The sequence below is a fragment of the Manacus candei genome, unplaced genomic scaffold (assembly GCF_025592945.1).
Source record: "Manacus candei isolate 608988 ecotype Guabito, Panama unplaced genomic scaffold, ASM2559294v1 h1tg000017l, whole genome shotgun sequence".
Classification (NCBI taxonomy): domain Eukaryota; kingdom Metazoa; phylum Chordata; class Aves; order Passeriformes; family Pipridae; genus Manacus; species Manacus candei.
Genome location: NW_026138065.1, coordinates 9,095,317 through 9,116,684, shown reverse-complemented (window position 1 = coordinate 9,116,684; position 21,368 = coordinate 9,095,317). Strand labels below are relative to the sequence as shown.

Below are 21,368 nucleotides of genomic sequence, written 5' to 3'. Positions count from 1 at the left end.
AATCCTAACACTTAGGGTTTTTTTAACCAGTTGCTCAGTTTTGTGTTCTTTATTCAACCTTCCCTCCTGCAATGCAGCTTTTCCCCCATTAATACAAACTGCATTATTTATAATCTAATTAAACCTAAAATTAGGTATCCAGTCACATCAATATAGAAATATGAAAGTCAGTTTTCCCTTTTGATATCTTTCTGGAACTTCTACAAGATTTTCCTCTGGTTAGCTTGAAATTTGATGCCACAGAGGTTGTCTGTATGACAACTCATCTTAAAAAACAGGACATGGTAAAAGAGCCAATACATTAGAAAAAGATCATACTTCCTTGATCAGGGAACAGTTCTCAGAGGAACCAACATCAGAAAAGCGACAAGTCCTGCAAATTTAACACTGTGCTGTCATGCTGTGAGAGCAACTGCACTGCCAGTTGTGCCACTGTCACAAAACTCTCTCAACAATTAATGATCAAGTTATCTTCCTTTTTTTTTATTTTGGAAAATTTCTTTGTATATTTAAGTTCTTATTAGCATTCCTAATCCATATTACTTCCATATCAAATATTTTTTCCTTCTGTCTCTATGCAGTCAGAAAAAAAGCCCAAAAGTTTTTTTGTACTGCTGTATTCCTCTGTGTTTCATGTGAAATTTTGCCTTCAAATGCACTGATTGGCTCTCAGAAGCATGTTCAAGGGTAAAATCTAGATCTTTGCCACAACTGCATTCTTTATTGCAAACACATACCAACCTTCAAAGTTCAGTTATTTTAGCAAAAACATACGTTAATTGTTGTGCAAGGAGAATAGAAAGCATATCAGATTAAGCACATTTGAAGGTATTTCACTCGTCTCCTTGCTTGATAAATCAGCACAGAGCAGGATCTACTTTGTTCTAGTTCATTCGATACAGTCATTAAGACCACACAAGTGAAGTTTAACACAAAATCAGACTTAACAACAACCAAACAAGCATTCGGAATAAAATTACCTTCTCATATTTGTTATTCCAGGACTGGTCTAACAGGTATTGCAACATTTGTCAGCATAAAGTTATTCAGTTACATGTAAAAATAATGGAATGCAAGGAGTGTGTTGCAATAAACCAGCTTAATAGACACCAGCAACTTAAAAGTCTTTTTCCTTTCATATACGAAGGACAGTAGTGAATAGCTCAGAAAGGTGCAAGCTAGTTAAACAAGAAGCAACCCTTAAAATAACAGTTTGAATAACTCTGCATCAGCAGCAGGTTTTACATGTGGACAGAGATGCAAGTGGAGGGTGTTGGTTTACCTAGTACATTAATCGCATCTTTCATCGAAAAAGGTACAAATTTCATCCTTCACATTTACTTTGAATAAAGACTGGGTTTAATTTTGACATGGAAAATGCTTATGGTTTTGGTAGAGCACAACTGATAAAGCCAATTTGTTTCTCTTAGAGCTCAAGAGAACCTGTAAGACAAAACCACCATTATCGCTATAACTGGAAGCACTTACGCTCTCTCTGGAAATCATGTTTGTCTGTGTCACATCAGTACCTGGTAGTATCAAAGCAAGCACTTATCTTTGAAAGAATCTGCAGACTGAAGTTTTTAGTAAACTCAGTTGACGAGAACCCAACCTTAAGGAAAACCCCCCTAGTGAAAGACAGGATGCCTCTGACCCACAACTTTCCCCTCACTTCCCAGAGGGAAGAGGAGATAGCTGTTCTAGCAGAAAACTTTTCTAAGAAGTGAGTTATCATTGCAAAGACCTGATGATGCCTTTGAAGAATCAGCCCATGAGAGCACAGAAGAGGAGGAGCGGACTGAAGAAGCTCCTGTTCTCTGAAGCTCTGCTGGGCCATCTGAACTGGTGCCAGAGTCAGGTATAGAGGGAGAGACAGTAGAAGATTCCAAAACTGGAATGCAGTCTGTCAAACTAGATTCTGAGCTACTTGGACTGACACTACATTACAAGTTTTCAATGTTACTACCTATCAATGCCCTACAAATTTATCTTGAAAAAAAAATTACTTCCTCTTTTACTTCCCCCACCCTCAATCCTCAGTATCTCACATAATGTCTGAAGAACTGACTCTTCTGTGCCATCTGCAGCTAATTCTTCGCAGATTATGACTGCAAGAAAGCATAGATGCAGCTTATTAGACTCCTGGTTGTTACCGTGCTCAGCAGACAGCAGCATCTCCTCATTTTCTACCCTGTGGCCATATTTTTCACAGTCTACTCCAGCAGTCCAAGCTGTCATCATTAGCAACCTCCTAAATAGAAACAAGCTTTCCAAGCTCAAGAACACAGGATTTCCTGAACCATATCAGAGCAGGCACTCATCAAGACAATAACCAAAAGCATTTTAAACAACAATAACAAAAAAACCCACCCCAACACAGGAATCTATTATTATTATTATTATTATTATTACTACTTAGGTATGCAATAGCTTTTCCAGACAGTTTCTTTCTAGCCCCAAATATGTGCATTCCCTCACAGTAGGACAGTTCATGTTCTCTATACAAATCTTCTCTACGAAAAGTCACTGATGGTCCATGTAGAGAAACAGGCACTTCAAGCCTGGTAATTGAGTTGGGGAGACCTCTAAGGTATAAATATGCTTTATGATACTCTACTGAAGTAACAACTCTTTGAACATTTGCAGCATATCTACACGAAAATTAGACAGAAGTTAGCTACCAAATTCTATGACAAAACCAATCCTTTCAAATTTATCTACTCCTACTGTTTTGCAGGAAACCAAGGAACGGGGGTGACAACTGCCTTTCAGTACCTGTCTTACTGAGACTGCACTTGAGCCTCGCCATACTTTCTTGCAAATAAACATCAGCACCCCTACAGAGGTTACATACATTTGAGCAGAGGTTAAAAAAACCTCATTACAGCCTTCCTCAGAATAGGGTAGAGCAAGACTCAAGGAGACAAAATAAAGAACATGGCTTTAGGCCCTGTCAGTAACATCTAAACAATGTGACATTAGAGCCTATGCAGCCTGATTTCAGGAAGGGAGGACAGAAAAAGTTGTTTAAGTGAACTGGGGTGCAAACAGAATGCAATAGGTAGGCAAAGAAAGCAAGAAAAGGAGACAGAGAAAGGTACAGGTAGAACGAAATATGAGAAACCCAGGAAGGCAGGCAGACACAAGCTAACAGGGCAAGAAAGATCCTACATGAAGCTAACGAGAAAACTTTGGGTTAGCAGAGTAAGCAAGATAGAACTGACACCAAGCCCAGGAGGGAAGACCACATACAGCCTGAAAAGCTTAAGACAAACCAGATAAAGAAGGAAGATGACTGCAATTGCTCTTTGAAAAGGAAGGTGTGAGCACAAAAAGACACAACGAAATGAAATACATGCCAAACTCCAACCCCTCAGTGTGTTCTCATCCGGAAATGGGACTCCAGATTTCAGCTTACTGTTTGTTATTTGTCAGATTGTACTTACAGAACAGATTCCTTATCTGCAGGCTTTCAGTGAGCAGTGCAGGTTGACAGAGGTAATGCTTTGCATTAGGTCCAGCATCTCTTGTGACTGGACATATGTATATTTAGTATGGTTAGACAGACTAACTGCACCCTTCCTTCTTTCAAGGAAATGACAAAAAATTCCAACAAAAGAAAGGGTGCTGTAGTAATATTCTAGGTTCCAGTTTATCACATATTCTGTAACATTACAAATCTATTTCAGCTTTGCTTTTAACAACAATATTGCCATAAAAAAAAATAAATTCCCTTCATAGGTAGGACCTTCCTCCTTCATGATTATCTTCATAAGTAGAAGGAAAGCTACCTAGCTACTTTACCCACTTTTCCCCTCAGCAGGATGGCGTTAAGTACTTCCCCTTCCCTCAGTTGTGTTATGGAAGTTCATCAACACGTGAAAGATATATAAACATATAATGAATATCAAAAATCTTGCAGAGAGATATGTAACTAAATAACAAAATATTTTCGATTGTGTTATATCCTCAAAGTAGAAAACTCATGGAACTAGCTGCTTAGATGGCACTTTTCCTCTTACAGTTTTATTCAAAAACTGATTATGTTGTATCCATCATTCAGGTGCTCAACTTATGTCTTTTTAATCACACTCTGTATTTAATTATCCATGCAAAGTGTGGTGAGGAGAGGGAAGTTAGATTATCCTCCCTTGGTCCCACTTTCCATGGCAACAGATTCTATTAGAGTATTTGAAGATTTAAATTATTAGTTTCAAATCTTCCTGCTATTATCTTTAACAGACAAGCCAAAAGAGTGAAGTATACATCAGTACTTTGAATTTCAGGAAAATCTTAATTTGACATATTTAACAGATCTTATGAATCATCCCTTTTTACATGACACTACAGTTTAAGATTTAGCTTGCCTTTTAAGAAACTGAAAGATTTCTTTATTTTAACATGCTCAGAGAGTCCTCTGGTTTGCATACTACCTAAGCCATGTTTCAGGTGGAGTTTCCAAATGGATGAATTCCACTTTCAGACTATTAAACTTTGAAAGCCTGAAATATTCAAACAGCAAATACTGGCTCAGACACACAAAAGTGTCTATTCCATTTTACCTAAGAGACTTGGCTTGCTTAGCAAACAGGGACGTGGCAAGCACTAGTGGAAAAAAGTTATTCTTCTTTTCCATTAGCTTAGGTACAGGATGAAGCATTACTTTGGTTTTAATTATCAAAACAAGAACTAATGCATTTAAAGAAACAACGTCTATTAGCAGTCAGCATTCAATTACCAATCCTAGTTGGAGAAAGAGGGAGTAAGCACTTACAGTGTAAGACTCAGTAGGCAGATTTGACAGACTACATCTGTCAAATGCAGAAATCAAAGTTACATTATGACTTCTGCCCATCTATAGGAAATACAACAGAAGAAATACAACAACAACATCCCTCAGTGGCACTGTTTGGTAATCTAAAGATGAAAATGCAAATCCACACTCTTATGAGTAAAAGCTGGACTGTTATAACACTGAAGTTGTAACTGCCAGATTTCTGGTATTTAAGGATACCATTGTTGTTTCAACACTTGCATCCTTCCAAATTGTGAAAGATTAAAAAGTCAACAGGTCAATACTCCTACTGGTGCCCTATAGTCTGAGGCTTTGGAAGAACACCCTTCCCACTCCCCAGGGAAATAAAACCAAGAAAACAAATTTTAAAAAAGTTAAAAAATTACACCTCTGAAAAAATAACTGAACCACTGCTCTTATACCAAACAGTTCACAGGTAGAATATTGTTACCTCATGGCTAAGTATGAAATGCTGTTCTTTTTAGAATGGAAATTTAGCTGAAACAAGAGATTGCAAGTGGCACAAAGAATCAACCTGCTTTAGCTATGCCATTCCACAAATTACGTCCATTTCTTCCGAGGCTGCAAAGTACAGAAAGGCAACCCACAGCAGATTTTCATAGCGAGTTAAACACATGATGAATTGTCATTCCAATGGAGTCCTGCTGAACTACTACAGACTTAGTCACACATTCACAAGTTAAAAAAGAACTGGTGAGTAAGATTACTTAGGAACCCATGCTACTGCCCACGACTACAGCAACAAAAGACGAAAAGTTCGGCCTCTGCTCTTCCTAAAGCTAAAAAAGAAACCACAAAAAGCCCAGACAAAGCACTTGTATGCCTTTAGTGAGCAACATCTTGACCAATGATCATGTTTCAGCAGTTTCTCACAATATCTCCTTGTTTAAAGTCTGTAGCTCAAAACCAATTTTCTTATCACAAAAGAAATACAACAGATGACATCATATTACACTTCCTTAACTCAAAGATAGTAACCTTAAATATAGCCAGTAACCGTATAAATACATTCACTTCTGCAATATGACTTTAAGCATTAAAGTTTAAAGTAGACTAATAACGCATGTCCATTACAGCATCACAGAAAGGGTCCAAGATCACTTTTGATAACTGCTCAAAACAATCCTAGAAATACACCACAAAAATTTAATTCCAGCCAGATATATTTGAGCCAACTCATTTCCAATTCAGCCATAAGCAACAAAAAGAAAAAACAAAACAAACATGGATGTATGCGGAAGCATAAACATAAAACATATCAGGCCTAATGCAAATCTAATCAAAGGAACATATAAACTGTAAAATATGAGCATTAAGGTAATGTTATTTTATGTAAACTTAAAGAAAACAGCAATTTATGCATTCATATAATAAAAGATACAAGTATAATCAATAACTACTACTTTTTCTAGGCCTTTACTACTAAAATTCACTGCATTTATTCATGGTTCAGTCATATCAATACATCTAAAGGGAGTATTTCACACTGTTTTACAGTTAACAATATGCAAAGGCAGCTACCACGAACTACAAACAGAACCATTTAAGAACCATAGTCTTAAAATCTGCAAACATCATAGCACACAAATCACCAAGTATTAGTTTCTTCCATTCTTAAACTTAAGCATTTGGAATGCCAAGCTTACCGAAGTACTATCTTCCTCTACAACATACACCCCTTTTCTGAAAAGTACAAGACCATGTGTATCTGAAACTAAACAAGTCATCCTAAAACATACTAAACTACATTCTAGTTTTTCATCAACTGCACAGAAAAAATTACTAATTCTGAATTACTGAAGACGAGTGCTTACCTTCAATCCTTTTTAAGGCCGACAGACAAGTATCCCGGCTTGGAAATTCAAATGGATTATTGCAGGTCCGAATGGTGTCACATTCACATTTCCCATTGATTATGTTACAACCTGTTATAAGGTTTTCATTGCATGGTTCAAATCCAAGAAGCTGATCGTCATCCCAGTTTTCATCTAAAATAAACAAACAAACTTGCTCACTATTAGATTTCAGCTGTAGTACATAAATTCAGCTGCTTTGGAGTTGGATGTGATTCACATCAAGTTCAACATAACATTAGACAGAAGATAACAGATTAAAAAAATCATGGATTAATATGAGCAGTGGGATTTGCCAAATACCATGTTTCACAGCTATTCTATTGCCCATTTTGCTACAGGAACTGGCATTGTTTACCTTCCATCTGTACGAAAAACTATGTCATCTCAGAGAAATGCATAGCTGTAGTACAAATGAGTGCTATTCTAACAGAAATAACTTTTGCAGGCAGTTGAAGTTATATTTATAATGGAAGTGAGAACATTGGACAGAATATGCAGCTGTTATAGAAGTCAAAATTGAGTCAGAAAGAGAGTATTTTAAAAGAGGATTAAAAAATGCATCACATAGAATCCACTCCACGGAGATAACTTTTTATTACAAAAATGCTGCAAGATGCCAGACCTCTGATTCCATTATATGACCAAAATTGAGTTTTCCAGCAGTCCTGGATTATCATACATATTCTAGGAGAACTGATCAAGCACACTGCATTCCTTGCTATCAAGGGGCTGGGGATAGTTGGGCCAGAATGAGTCCCTCTGCTCAAACAACTGTGCCTTTTGAATCAGTCCCATCAAATATGTGTAACTGGTTTTCCCACTACAAAAATGCCCATTTTCCTTTTAGGAGGCTCCAGAAAGAGACATAAATCCAATCAATCCAGATTTTCAGTAAGATTACCAGTTCTACAAAATCTCAGTTTTCTTCGGTCCAGTTCACATAACAGCAACATCCCACCAACACAGAAGTTCAAGCAAGACAGAATCATAAAACAGCCTGGATTGTAAGTGACCTTAAAGATCACCTAGCTCCACTGCCCCTGCCATGGGCAGGGACACCTTCCACTATACCTAGGCTCAAAGTCCCTTCCAACAGACCTTGAACACTTCCAGGGACGGGGCATCCACAACTTTTCTGGACCATCTGTTCTAGTGCCTTGCCTCCCTCACAATAAATAATTTCTTCTTAATATCTAATCTAAGCCTACTCTCATTTTAAAGCCATTCCCTCTTGTCCTATCAGATGCTTTTAATGCAAGATTGAAAAAACTAAACTAGGCATTAGGTATTCTTTGCTACAAAGCACCAGATAATTTTCCAAGCTTGTCTGTCTATAAAACAAGTACTACAAAACAGTCACACAAAATCCACTGACTTCTAGTAATGGTAAAAAGAACAAATACATATTTTCAATCTTTACATCCTTATATTCAACAGCAGCACTCGCATTGTGTGTTCTAAATAGTTTACCCCAATTTTATATACTAGCAACAAGCAAGATTCCAATACAGATCCTGCCAAGATACATTTCGAAAAAGTTAAACCATCTTCCAGTTATAAAGGGTAGATTTTTTTTGTTGTTGTTGGGGTTATCAAAAGCTGTCCTCTGGTATGAGAGGCCACAGCAGAATACAAACTGTTTATCATTCAGTAGTCTCATGCTCAAACATAGTCTGAAAATCTATAGGAAATAACAGTATATACACACACATATGCTGAGGTTGGCATGTAAGTACAGTTCACTCAGAAACATGAAGAATATCTGCTAACTTGCAGTTTTTCCTGTTTTGGGGAAAATAAAAAAACACCACCTGGAAAGAGCTGTTTACCAGTTCAGTACTGTACATGATCTGTAGGAAGCATCAAAGAAGATTCTCACAGGTATATTTCTCCCTGTACAACCAACTGCGTGCTTTCTATCATGAGCTGGTAAAGTATCCTGCTCAAATAAAGAACTGACAAACAACAAAGTCAATTATAGACATGAAGATGGGAATCTTCATGGGAACTTCATGGCTCTTCTACTCCATAAAAATAGCAAAGGAAGAGTAGTCATTAATCCCAGGAAGTAATTTCTTTTTTTTAGCTAATGTTAACCTATCATCCCATACAGCAACTGTATCAATGAAAGTCAAAGGAAGTGCAGAAGTTCCTGAAGAGAAACTATTAAAATTCTTTCAAAAGAAGATGCCCCTTTAGTAATGCTTAGGACACTTTCATCATGAGGAGGCCATGAATACAGAGGAAAAAAAAAAAAAAAGTCCTGAGAATTTGGAGAACAATAATACATCCTGTTTTTGAGAAGCCGGAATACAGCCTGGACAACTTGTATTTTAGAAATCACAGCAGTAATCCATGTAACAACAAGAACAAAAGCTACACCTACAGTCCAAGACTCACTGTTTCAAAGTCTGTAACCTCAGGCATCACAGCTTCATCCAGATCAGTCTAACAAAATGCTTTGGGTTGCTCCCTGTTTCTGAAACAGACTATACTTCTAACATCTTCTGAATCTTGAAACAAGGTATTTTTCATTACTTGGTGTGAATACAAAAGTTACATTCAGACAAGAAGAATGCAAATCCAGTTTTAGCCTGCACATCTTCTACCAGCCTGCTTTTCACACAAGTTCATTTAGAAACAAGATTTCCATCAAGGAAGGAACAAACACATAACAGGAGCTTATTTTAGTTTAGTAAATCAATGCAAAGTCTAGAATGATTTTTGATGCAGACTTAAGACTTTTTTTCCTAGTTGATTTTCTCCTTCTATGAACAGAATTTCAAGGTCCTATTAAATGAATAATTGTTTACCACTTAGAGAAATCTTCAGACATCACATCAATATAGGCAGAACAAAATTCCTTGGAATGGGAAGTACAACCAGATAAAAGCATTCACATGAGGGATGTACCTCAATTGTCTCACTTCAATTCAAAGCTTTGGTTACTTGATGCAAAGGCATCTAGTGCTGTCCTTGATGCAGATAAATGGTAGTCCAGTAGAGCAAGCTTGCTCCTTTAGAGGTCAGCAATACTTGAACTGACAATGGAATCATGTTTTGAACAAAATATATAACCTAGCCTCTATCATTCCCCAAAGTCACCACGTCCTGTGGACTATTCCAGAAAACAAACTTTTACACACCAGTAATTTGGGACCTGGGACAGTTCATGAACTATTCCAAGCTATAGCACAAACATTTTCCTGCATGCTCTGTTTCACCTTCTCTACAGCTTCCTTTTCAGGATACTGGTCTTTCGTGCCTACATCTCAGAAATCTGAATTATATGAAGGAATAAACTGAGATATGATAAATTGTCAAAGCTTTACTTCTCTGCAGGCAGGGCTGACAAAACCCAAATGTAAGAATCTGAGTCTGTTAAGCCTTGGTATGCACATCTTATCTCCTAGCTGACTTCTAGTACACCCAAAAATACAAAAATCAAGTAGGTGTTTAACATTCTTGAGTGTTTAGAAGCAATCCAGCTGAAAAGAAGCCCAAGTATACTGCTAGTTTTCATCCAAACTGATCTTTGTTTAGCTGTGATTTTCACCACTTCACTGTGCCAGCATGATCAGGTAGGGACAAAAAAGGGAAGGGCCATATTTTTAGCAGCCCTGAGTTGTCAGTGGACTCTTGTTATACAGTCAGTCACCTTTTGCACACACGCCTTAAAGCAGTTCAGATGCTCCTAGCAGGCTGGTAACTACAGTTTCAAAGTAATTTCTCTTTCAAATAATTTCTATCTACATGCAGATCCCCACTCTTTCCAACTTAATCAGGCATGTTGCCTTTTCAGATAATAACACAGTTCTGCATTTACTCAGATCAAAGTTAAGTTCTGGACATAATACCTTTTTAACTTCTAAGTGTGCTTTCATACCATAAGGAAGCCATGGGAGGAGAGATTTCTCATTGATTCCAAACTTTTGTCATTTTCTTCTATCATTCATATAATCACTTGCTTTCTGCAAAGCAAACATTTTAGCTTGCTAAAAATTCACATACTGCTCTGGGTTGCTGAACTCCCAAGTCCTGTCATAGCACGCATCTAAAAGTAGGGAAGAGGATTAAGGCATTAACAAGTTGAACAAGAGGTCCTTAAACAAGTCCAGTCTAGGAAACAGTCAGAGAAATATATCTCCTGGCAAGCAGCATTCCATCACTTCTTTCATACTAAATCTTACATACCAGCACTCACAACACAGCACTATGCAAGGCATGATGCTCAAGATTGAAGCATTTATCTTCTTCACCCGAAGAGCAGCTTGTGCTTTCAAAAGAGTGTGCATCTGAGAAACTAATTTTAAGCCTTATTTTTAAGGCACACCGTACCTCACTATAGTTACATTTACTGTCTCCATATGCAAAGGATCATCTCAAAACAGGTGCAAGCTAAAAGCACAAGAAGAGATCTTTTCAGAGACTCCTTCTCCATTGCTTAAACTTTTGCTTTCCCTTCTTTCAAGTTCTCAATTCCTTCTGCCCAGCAAAGAAACTTCTCCTTTGTATCCTGTCCCAACCTTTCTCTTTCTTTCGGGGTATTTAAGGAATATCAACTATTGTTTGGAAAATGCTATACTGTTCTCCTTCATTGTTTATAAAAGATAATGCATCACCTCAAACCAGCAAACAACACACTGAAGCGGTCACTAAAATATCACTGCTGAAAAGTACTGGAGTGAATTGAGTGAACTCCCATAATTTACATTTAACTGCAGCATGTTACTCAGCTATTTCCTAGCATGACAGGTAGGTCTCAGGATGCTGAAAGAGCAAAGAGACATTGCTGGTCTGAAAGTGAAATAGTCCAAGTCACATCTTACAGACTCTTGCATCCTTTTAGATCCTGCATTTGAAGGAGGAGAAAGAAGGGTTTCACAGTGACAGAGAAGCAATCCTTACTGAGACTGGTACTGCCCTCTGGAAACTGGTGGAGGAAGAACCTTTCAGAAGCTCCTCCATCAAACCAGACCCAAGGTCTGAGCCCCAGCACTCCAGCACACTGGTCTACACAACAGCATTTTCAAATCAGTGGTATTCATTAAGATGGTATGAGACTCTGAAAAGATCCTAGAGACTTGCTAAAATAAAAAAAGGAAATACTTCTTGCCAGTAGGCTTTGGCTTCTCTTTGAACAGGAAAAAAGAATGATGGAAAGGAAATGCATGTTTTGGAGGAGCTGAACAATAGAAATGACTAATCACCACTAAAGAATGCTTGAAACCCAGCCCCAGACCTTGAAAAGCAGCAGAAGGGAAGACTAGCCTTGAAGTGAGTTTGAGCTCATATACTGGCTTCAAGCCTTTCCCCTCTCACAACTTATTCCTTCTATGAAGTCAGGAACCAAGGACTACAGCCGGCAGAAACTTTTATGGCAAGACACACAGCTCAGAATTTTGTGAGAAAGCATTTTTTCCACCTTTTGGAAGGGTCTACTTTCCAAGACCCAGTCTTTATGTGGAATGTACAGCAGTACAAAAGGGTTTTGCAGCTACCTGAGAAAATTTCTAGTCGAAGCTAGAAAGTAAAACTGTACCATAACATTTAGATACCTCAGGAACACACATATATGTAAGGCTTGTCTAAAATCTGACTGCCTGCTTTAGCTTATCCAAAATAGAGCATGTATCTCAGGTGATCGAATCCGCAATGTAGTGAGAAGATTTTCACTGCAGCAGCTCTGCATGTGTCTCAAGACAGTTATTTCATATTAAGGAATGCAGAAAGTATTTAAACAGACCAGCTTTCCACTCAATTATCAGAAACTCCACAGAAGCCTTGAGGGAGGCAAGGAGATAAATGGAAATGTTAAGTGAAGCATGTGATGTGGACAACTATTTCAGGTTTTAAAGTTTTCCCTTCCCCACACTATCTGGAATATTTTAGTTCTCCAAGTACCATGACCTGCCTCTCTTTTTTTATTTTTGGTGAGGAGAGTGGTGGTGGGGAGAGGATGGCTGGGGGAGGAAAGGTGTGTTTAATTTGGCTTTTGTTTTTTTAGGACTCTCACTATTAGGGTTTCTTACAATAAAACTGAATGGCACTTCCAATAGCCTTCCTTCTCCAAAGATGGTCTGAAATGATAAACCATTGGTTTGGAAGTCTGACCCCTATGCATTTACACACCTGAAAAAAGACAAATAAATTATTTTAAACCTATGACTAGAACCATATTTTCTTTGCAAATAGCTGACTGAAAACACTACACCATGTCTCAGGGTTTAATTGATCAGAGAGAGCCTCTGCCAGTACTGCCCTGATTAGAATGAGCACAGACAGCAACATTTCAGCTGTTGTAGCAGATTTTTCCTCTAGCTCTAGAAAACTCTTTATAAAAATAATTGCTAAGGCCTCAGAAGAGGGCCAAACCTTCATAACCATTTTCCAAAGGAGGCTAAAATTCCAATTTTTTAAGTTGCACTCTGCACCCACACACTTCAGAAGCCTGCATGTACAGCAACATGCATCAGCTTCACTGCAAACAAGGCTGGCTGCTTGCTGCAGCTGCTAGGCAGAAGCAAAGCTGACAGGAGTAGGAAAAGTTTTTCCAAAGACAAATTCTGGAACAAGGCTATGAATTGAGCAAACTATATCAAGAACAGTCCACACTATTAGAAGAAACACAATATCTTAAATATTTTGCCACTTTTACCCCCAGTCATTAATGCAGCATCACTGAACACCATAATTGCAAGATGCTTCAGAGGAATTGCACCCAACTTCTTAGCTACAGGAGACTACAGGAGAAACTCTACCCTGGATTTAGGACTAGCCTCAAGGCTTTTTTCTTTTTCCAAAACCTAAGTTAGAGATAGACATAAAGTTTGGTGCTTCTATTATGAAAGCAGTACATTTTACATTACCACGTGTAACACCATTATCAGTATGACCCCAGACTTTTATCAACAGCCCATCAGTGAGGGGAAAAAAATACCTCCAACATGCTCACATCCATCCTTTCTGAAAAAAATCCTGAAGAGAGTATCACACAGCCTGCAGCAAAACACTGAAGTTTAATTCATTTCAAGGATAAGTGACTCAACAGAATGGGCTCTCTTGGATTTAGAAACATCACACTTGACAGGTTTTTTTTCACTAATACCAAAAAAACCCCTTCAAACAAACAAACAAAACAACAACAACAACAAAAAAACCCCAACCACCAATTGAAGCCTAACAGTATCACAGTAGCTGGCTGTATAAGGCTTAAAGCTTAGGAAATGAGTAAGAACACGGGAATTGCTGCATGCCTGTGAGCCAGTGCTTTTCCTTCTGTTCACAACCCTGTGCTCCCGTTTCTTTTCCTATTAAAGACTTGTATGCTCACCCACAACCTGTTAGTGATTTGCAGATTCTGAAGTGTCCAACACATCCAGTGAAAGCTGCTAGGGACTGAATATCGCCCCTGGTAAAGGTGTGAACTGCTTCCATTCATCTCAAAACATTACTGAGGATTTACTTTCCCCTGACAAGGCCAAACTAGTCTGTTCAGACAAGAGCTCCCTCAGGGACCATCTTTTAATCCCTATGCTTATGCGGAATTTAATCTAGATATCTTTTATCCAAAGTTATCTTCCAATCTTAGTTTATGTTGGTAAGTTTGTCCACATACATAAGCTTTCTATGTCAGTGTCAGTCAGTCATTTTCCAAATTCCAGTATTGTAAGGCTACACAACTGGTGTCACTCAAAGTCTCAGGCAAAACCCTGAGTTCACCATTTCCAAGTTTACATTCCCTGTGGATTAAATGCATTCTCAAATGAAAGCAGTTTATAAGTCACAAGAGACATTTAATAGGTCACCTCTACAAAGTATTTAATCCATTAAAACAGAGAAACATTCGGTTCTATCTGCAAGATACTATAAACTTTGCTTATTGAGATGAAGAATGCTTGAGAGGGGCACAAAGGAAGGAAGGGAAGAGGAAAGCATTTTTGAACCATATTAATGGATTAATTATTGCATAATATGCCTGTCAGTAAAATGACATTTTGCTTGACTAAGTACTAGGCAAGAAGTTAAATTATGCAAGAATCCTTGAATCAGCTAGAGAGTACTTAAGCTAGCAAACATGCCTAGGGGGAATTTAAAGGTAGTTTAAAAAAAAAAATCTTTATAAGCAACATGATTTTGGGGAACTTGATGAAATAATCACTTTCTACGTGGAAAAACTCACATAAGTGGAGGATGCTTATGAAAGATTTAAAAAAATAAAAAAATTAAAGAGAATATTCCTCTTACAGAAGTTAAAACATTTAGTAATCCAACCTATCCATGGTGAGATTTCTAGCTTTGAACTAACTGTGCTGATCCACAATAGCCAAAGCCTAACAATTATTGCATCAACATCCCTCCTCATATCTGTTAGACTCTTCCATTTAATTTTTGTTGAAATACTAGAACAAAGTGATTTCTAAAATCAAAATATGATACCCACAAACAGAGAGGAAGCCATTTCCAAGTCAAATAAGCACCTGATTCAATTCAAATTCCATGCCACACTCAAAGTTACGTGTTCTTACTGATGTTGAGATTTCCACATTGACAGAATACAGAGTAGAAATAGCTTATAAACTATCCAGTCTGTGTGTAGAGAAGACAGCATGCTCCTAGTAAGTGTTTTCCGGTGGGGGGGAGTAAGGGAAGGGGACTATGAAATTTGATCAAGACTATCATATCAGAAGCTGAACATTCACCAGAGAACTACTTCTCATTCCAGTTTCGCAAGTTAAATAATTTTTCTGATTATTTTCTTTTTTGAAAACATGAATATTTTTTCCATTTGTTTCCCTGAAAGTCTGGATTGCTGACAGCCTTTGAACAAAGTATTTTGACTGCCTTCCTTCATGCCAACAACCATTTGGTGCACCACTTAATACTGATGAAGTTCCCAACTACATCATCAGTTCTAACACTTGATTTACTGGAGAAAGTTCTCTGTGCACACATGGACATCAGAACCACTTGGATATTTCCCCAGCCACTCACTACATAACAAAGTGAGAAAAAAACCCCAACCTAACAAAAAGATAAGAAACCTGGGCAATGCTATTCCAGTCCAAACAGATATAAACAACTGGGTTACCGACACGTGACTTCTCAATTACTTGAATTTCAGTAACTTGTACTGAAAGCAAAATACTAATGTTTAAAGGTGTGGACTGCATCAAAGGCAAGAAGTCAATCATGTTGTATAGAAGACTGTCTGGAGATAAAGCATCAAGCTGAGGGCTTTGGGTCCATTGATCCATTAGATAGTGAGCACAGTACTGAAAACAACTGAAAACAAAATCCTCCCAAGGTACTAGTTACAGAAGTTACAAGTACCAGCACTACTTGCGATAAAAATACTATCGAGTCTGTAACCAAGTTATTCCTACTTCAGAAAAGCAGGAAAGAACTCCATTAGCATACATGTAAACCAATGCCTGAACAAAGCAAAACAAAAACAAGCTTAGGTTTCCTCTTCCAAATTTTGAAAAAAGCTGGGTTTTCAAAATTTCCTTTCTTCTCACAAGCTCCAGTTTCACTGTGCTTTGGTTACATACAATATATTGTGCCCTTACGTATTTCTAAGAGAGGAAAACTAGTCCACAGCAGGCTTAAAGGTGGGGAAAGGGACAATGGACACATCCGTGCTCTCCCGTCTTGCCGCAACAAGGAGTGACAGACAGACTGTAATGCTTCAAACTCCCAAAAAGATGCAGTTCAGTAAATGAGACTAGGATTAGCCACAGGAAGGCAAGCTTCTGCCATTGTACTAGGAGATTAACTCACATACTTTCCCAATACTTGCCTAAAATCTGCTACAGCAGCTTTCTCCTGGTCCCAAGGGAGCCCCAGCACAGAAGCTATGCACTAGGCAGAGAAGCCTCAAGTATTCAAGGCAAGCCTTAAACTACCTACAGTAAGCAAAAAGAATACAGCAATAGCTGTATCCCCCATTCCCCCAAATAAACAAACACACCCAAACCCCACTAAAAACAAAACAATAAACCAAAACCAAACAAAGTACTAGATATTATTGGTAAGTTACTGGCACAGAAATACCTTCTTTTAATATGTATCTAGAGGCTAATTTATATGCAAGTATATCTTAAAAGAAACTTAAAAACACAGTAAGACTAGGAGTTTTGTTAACTAAGCATTTCAAATATATTGCAAAAACATGTTTCTATTACTCAGTTAAAAATAATTTCAGCTCATTTTCAGTGTTATATTATATGCTATTGTCATATCTTTGAAGAGTTTAGCATAGCAATCTAGGCCCCTTCATCTAATAGCACCAGAGAAGCACGGTAAATGAAACAAGAAGAGTGTTATCACAAGAAATGCCTTCACAGAGTAACCAAACTTCTTTAGCAGAACTTTTCCAAGGCTCTCTGATCCCCCAGGAAGCCAGAGTCCTGCCCAGCTGCACTGCAGCAGAAGCCAAGACTAAGGTGTTTCTGGAGAACTTCAGTCTAATTCAGTAGTGGCTCTAGGACTACCTTCAAAGGCAGAGCAAGGGGCAGTTCCTGCTTTGCATTCAAAATTTCTCAATGCTCAGACTCTTTGGAAGGGGTTGTAGGCTCTCAACACACCTCATCGAACCAATCCAGCAGCATCCCCATAAAGCCAACACATGCCGGAGCTGTGCAAACTCTCTCAAGAATGCCCTTCAGAAGTAGCCACCAGGGGAAGCTGACCTCAGAATTGTTTACTAAGGGTATAAGTGCATTCAGGAAGGGTATTTACCTACTTTGGGATGACACAAACTGAGCCTTAGAACTGCATAGAGATGTGAATAGTTAAGGTGGTGACATGAATGAGAATTTCCTTCAGGTTTTATAAACTAACTCATGTCAATTGCATTAAATACTATAACTAAGTTATCAAACAAGTATTTCTACCTGTTGCTATTTCAGCTCTTAGAGTTTTCTGTAGCCTAGTATGTGTTGATACTCTGAAATAAGACACCAATGAAGCCTCAAAACTGATACAACAAACATGCTTATAACTGTAGCCAGTAGGGGTCATTTCAGTGTAAAAAAACTGCAATGAAAGAAAAGGCTAAAGACAGGAAGGAGAGCAAAACCACTGATTTCTATTCACGCAGTTTTGCAAGACACTTCCATTTCCTCCTCCCTGAACTGGGGTAGGAAAGGGTTTGCATTCCCAGTGGACAAGACAATTAAAAACAGCAGCCTTTACTCCGTTAACAGATAACGGCACGGCTCACAGATCAGGCATCACCACCCTAGCCTGTTGCACATGTGCCTGTAAACTGCACAACTGTTTAGGTCATCACAATCAAAAAACCAGAGCTATTCAACCCCATTTTTGCGATCAGAGGCAGTACAGTAAGTCCCCTTTTATCCTTGCTGCCACCGCGTGCACAACAAGCACCACAAAGAACAGCACATTGCTTCTGTTCCTTAGAATGAAGCAGTTTCATACCAGTAATAGGTATTCCAGGACTATTTATTAGGCTGACAGTTCAGCTCAGTTGCTTTTCATTTATGAGAATGAAAATTAAATAGATAAGTTATCTCCTCGACTGTTCCTATAGGGACAGCTGGATCTAGTTCCTAACCACAACACTAATTGAAATGCAATCTTGCCAACAAATGCTTCATACTATTTTCTACAGTAAATGGGACGTGTTATGAGTTGAACTACAGCAACGTACAGATTGCATCACTTCAAAGGAATGAAATACTCTTAAACTGCCAGAGTTGTCCGTACTGTGATACAGTAAGGGAGTTGGAACATTAAGGCATTTAATGACTGCAGACTTTTAGTTCCTTTAACCATGGGGAATGGGGGAAGCTGTTTTAGCCAAGCTTTTACTTGAAAACACACGACAAAAGAAACTCCTCCAAAACCAGGTAGGTTTTAAAGTACCTTTGGTTGTACTTTTCTGTTTATGAAAACTTTTCCAATACATGTTAAAAATAAGAGAGACCACAACAATGTACATATTTACCAACATGGTCTCCATCAAGGTCTTCAAAAGACTTTAGGGCCATTTTTAATTGTTTAACAACACAGCTTTTAATCCTGGAACTTGTCCTACCAAAGCATCAGCTGATGAGGCTGATGGCACTGGTTGTAGCACAGGCGAGACACATTGCCCTGCTCTGCTGTGGCTTGCAATTCATTGGTTATGCAGGCAAACGGAATTTTAAACTAATAATGAGAGCCAGGACGAAGGTCAGCTGTCCACTAAAAATGACCGAGTTTAGCTTTCTCAAAATAGTGCATCATTTTAAACGCAAGTTTTTTTGGACAGATGCTGCCTCACCAGCTCTCTGGACTTTCTACTGCCCTCTACCCGCCGAGAGGAGACTGCCTCCCTCTCCTTTTCCAGAACTGTCGAAGCTCCCGCTCCGAGTCACATATACATTTATACATGTCCCAAACTACTGGTTATTTGTAATCTCTTTAGAGCGCCATGTTTTCCCTCAACCTGGGGGGAAAAGGGAACTAGAGGTACAAGAGAAAGAGACTAAAAATTTGCCTCTAGCCTTTGTTAAATTATAACATTAAAAATAAGTCTTAGGGACTCTGATAGATACAAAATTTGAAGTGGGGGTGAACTCCTTTTGCATTTCATACCAATTCATCACCTCACCAAGTAGCCGGCAGGAAGATGAAGTGACTCTGAGAGGAGTTTTGCCGTGGGTATTTCTCCCACCCCCTTGACGGTCCAGCAGGGAAAAAGACACCCCTTATCAAATATCGAGCAGGACGGACGGGGAGATATTAAATGACAGGAACAGGAAGGAAAACTTTATAACAGATGATCAGCCTTTGTTGTTTCCTTACAGAGGAGGGAATCCGGAACAGGCATCATGTGTGCACGACTGACCTCCGCCGATCTCCATCTGCCAAACCCTTCCCGAGTCCTTTATCAAGGAATTTTAGTTGGGCATCAGTAGCTGGTATAAGCTATTAAGCAAACCAGTAAAGCGCTATGGAAATAGAGAAATGATACAGTCTTTACGAAAATTGAGTGTAAAACTTGTAAGTAGGGTTTTTTGGGTCTGTTTTCAGACAGGGAGGGTTAAAAAGACACGCTCGCAGATGGGACAGGCGGGCGGCGGGAAGGAAAGGAAGGCGCACCGGCGTCTAAGATCTCTTAGGCGCCGGTGCGCCCTCCTTCCCTTCCCGCCGCCTAGCGGGTACCCCCACCCCAGGGGATGGAGAGATGGATGGATGATGTCCCGCCGTCTCTCACCTTCGCAGACGCCCACTTCGTACTCGGTGATGGAGTCTCCGTTGAGCGGCGGCCGGATGACACAGCGCAAGCCCCGGTCGCAAGCCCCGTGCAGCCCATAGACTCCACCGCAGCTCTCGTTCCGTTGCCGAGCGCACATGAAACAACAGCCGCAGATCCCCAGCACGATGCTACCGGGGCAGCTCTTCGGTTCTTCGCATTTGGATTCGTCGCAGGGTAAGCAGACGAGCGCCCGCGTCCCTGAGTCGCCCAGCAGCAGGGCCAGCAGAGCCAGCAGGAACAGCCACCCCGCCGCCGCCAGGTGCCAGCCGACGTCTCCGCCCGTGCGTCTCCTCCCCGCCGAGACCGCTGCCAGGTACATCCCAGCCGCCGCAGCCCGGCCTGGGCCGGGGGGGACCCTCTCGGAAGCCCCCTCACCGGGCGGCGGACCCGAGCGCGCCGCGGCTCCTTCCCGCCGCCCCCGCCTCCGGCCCCCCGAGGAAAGTTTCCTCTCTCGGCGAAGGCGGCCGCTTCGGCCAAACTTCTCCTCCGGACGGCGGCTCCGCCCGCTGCCCCCTCCGGGAAGCGGCGTCCCTCAGTCCGTTCGTCCTTCACCCACCGGCTCCCGGTCCCGCGGCGCCGTCCGATCGAGCGGCTGCGAGCGAACACCGGCTAAGGCGGCGGCGGCTGCTGTGTCCCGCTCACTGCCCGAGTCCCGACTCGCCTCCTGCCTGACTCTCGCCCCGCTCCGAGTGCGCCCTCTGCCCTTCCCCCATTGGGCGGTGACCGCCTTCGCACCGCCCCAGCTGCCGGGTTGCGCCTTCTCATTGGCTGCTGCCCATGCCGGCCCCGCCCCCTCCCTTTCCCGCCCCCCCGCAGCACCAGATCCCGGGGCTGGAAGAGGCGCAGCGGAGGCGAGGAGCAGCTTGGGCCCCACAGCGGTCGCCGCCACCGCCTCCCCCTGTCCCTCCCCTCCCCCTCCCGGGGCTCTAGGCGCGGAGCGGAGCGGAGCGAGGCGACGGCGCCAGACCGCGGGGACGGGCTGGCGGCGGCCCGGGGAACACCGGGGGCGTGGTGGGAGAGGGCCCCGCGAAGGGTGCAGCCATAGCAGGGCAACACCGGGGGAAATCGCGAAAGGGGCCCCGCCGTGCCCGGCGGCGGGAGCCTCCTCCTCTTCCTCCGCCTGCCTTCTCGAGGGGCGCGGGGATCCGGGACGGGGAGCGGCTCCGTGCCCGCTCAGCCCTGGCGCCTCGGGAGGGCAGAGCCGCGCGCTCCCCGCCCCGCCCCGTCCCGTCCCCGCAGCCGGGCTGCGGGCGCGCCCAGGTGCCCCGCGGGTGCGGAGGAGCCGGGGCGGACCCGGTCCGCGGGGCTGGGAGGGGCTGCTCTGCCATCCCGAACGCTGTCCCGGGCCGCCCCTCCGCCCGCTCGTAAACAAGCGGCGGTGCCGTGGCTAGCCCGCCGACCGCAGCCCCGAAAGCTGCCCCCAGTC

General features: G+C 41.2%; 1 protein-coding gene across 2 annotated transcripts in view; it reads right to left on the bottom strand.

Annotated features, from left to right (window-relative positions):
* CRIM1 (cysteine rich transmembrane BMP regulator 1) overlaps positions 1 to 20,608 on the bottom strand; it is a 168,505-nt gene extending 147,897 nt beyond the window's left edge. Inside the window, exons 1-2 of one of the 2 annotated variants that reach the window (XM_051783312.1) lie at positions 19,901 to 20,608; positions 6,631 to 6,804 (exon numbers count right to left, since the gene is read on the bottom strand). In XM_051783312.1, coding sequence (XP_051639272.1) covers positions 6,631 to 6,804; positions 19,901 to 20,261 — 535 coding nt within the window. In that variant the 5' untranslated portion in view covers positions 20,262 to 20,608. The remainder of the gene's footprint in view (positions 1 to 6,630; positions 6,805 to 19,900) is intronic. The other variant, XM_051783313.1, reaches the window with a different exon arrangement.
* Between the last annotated feature and the right edge of the window lie 760 nt (positions 20,609 to 21,368).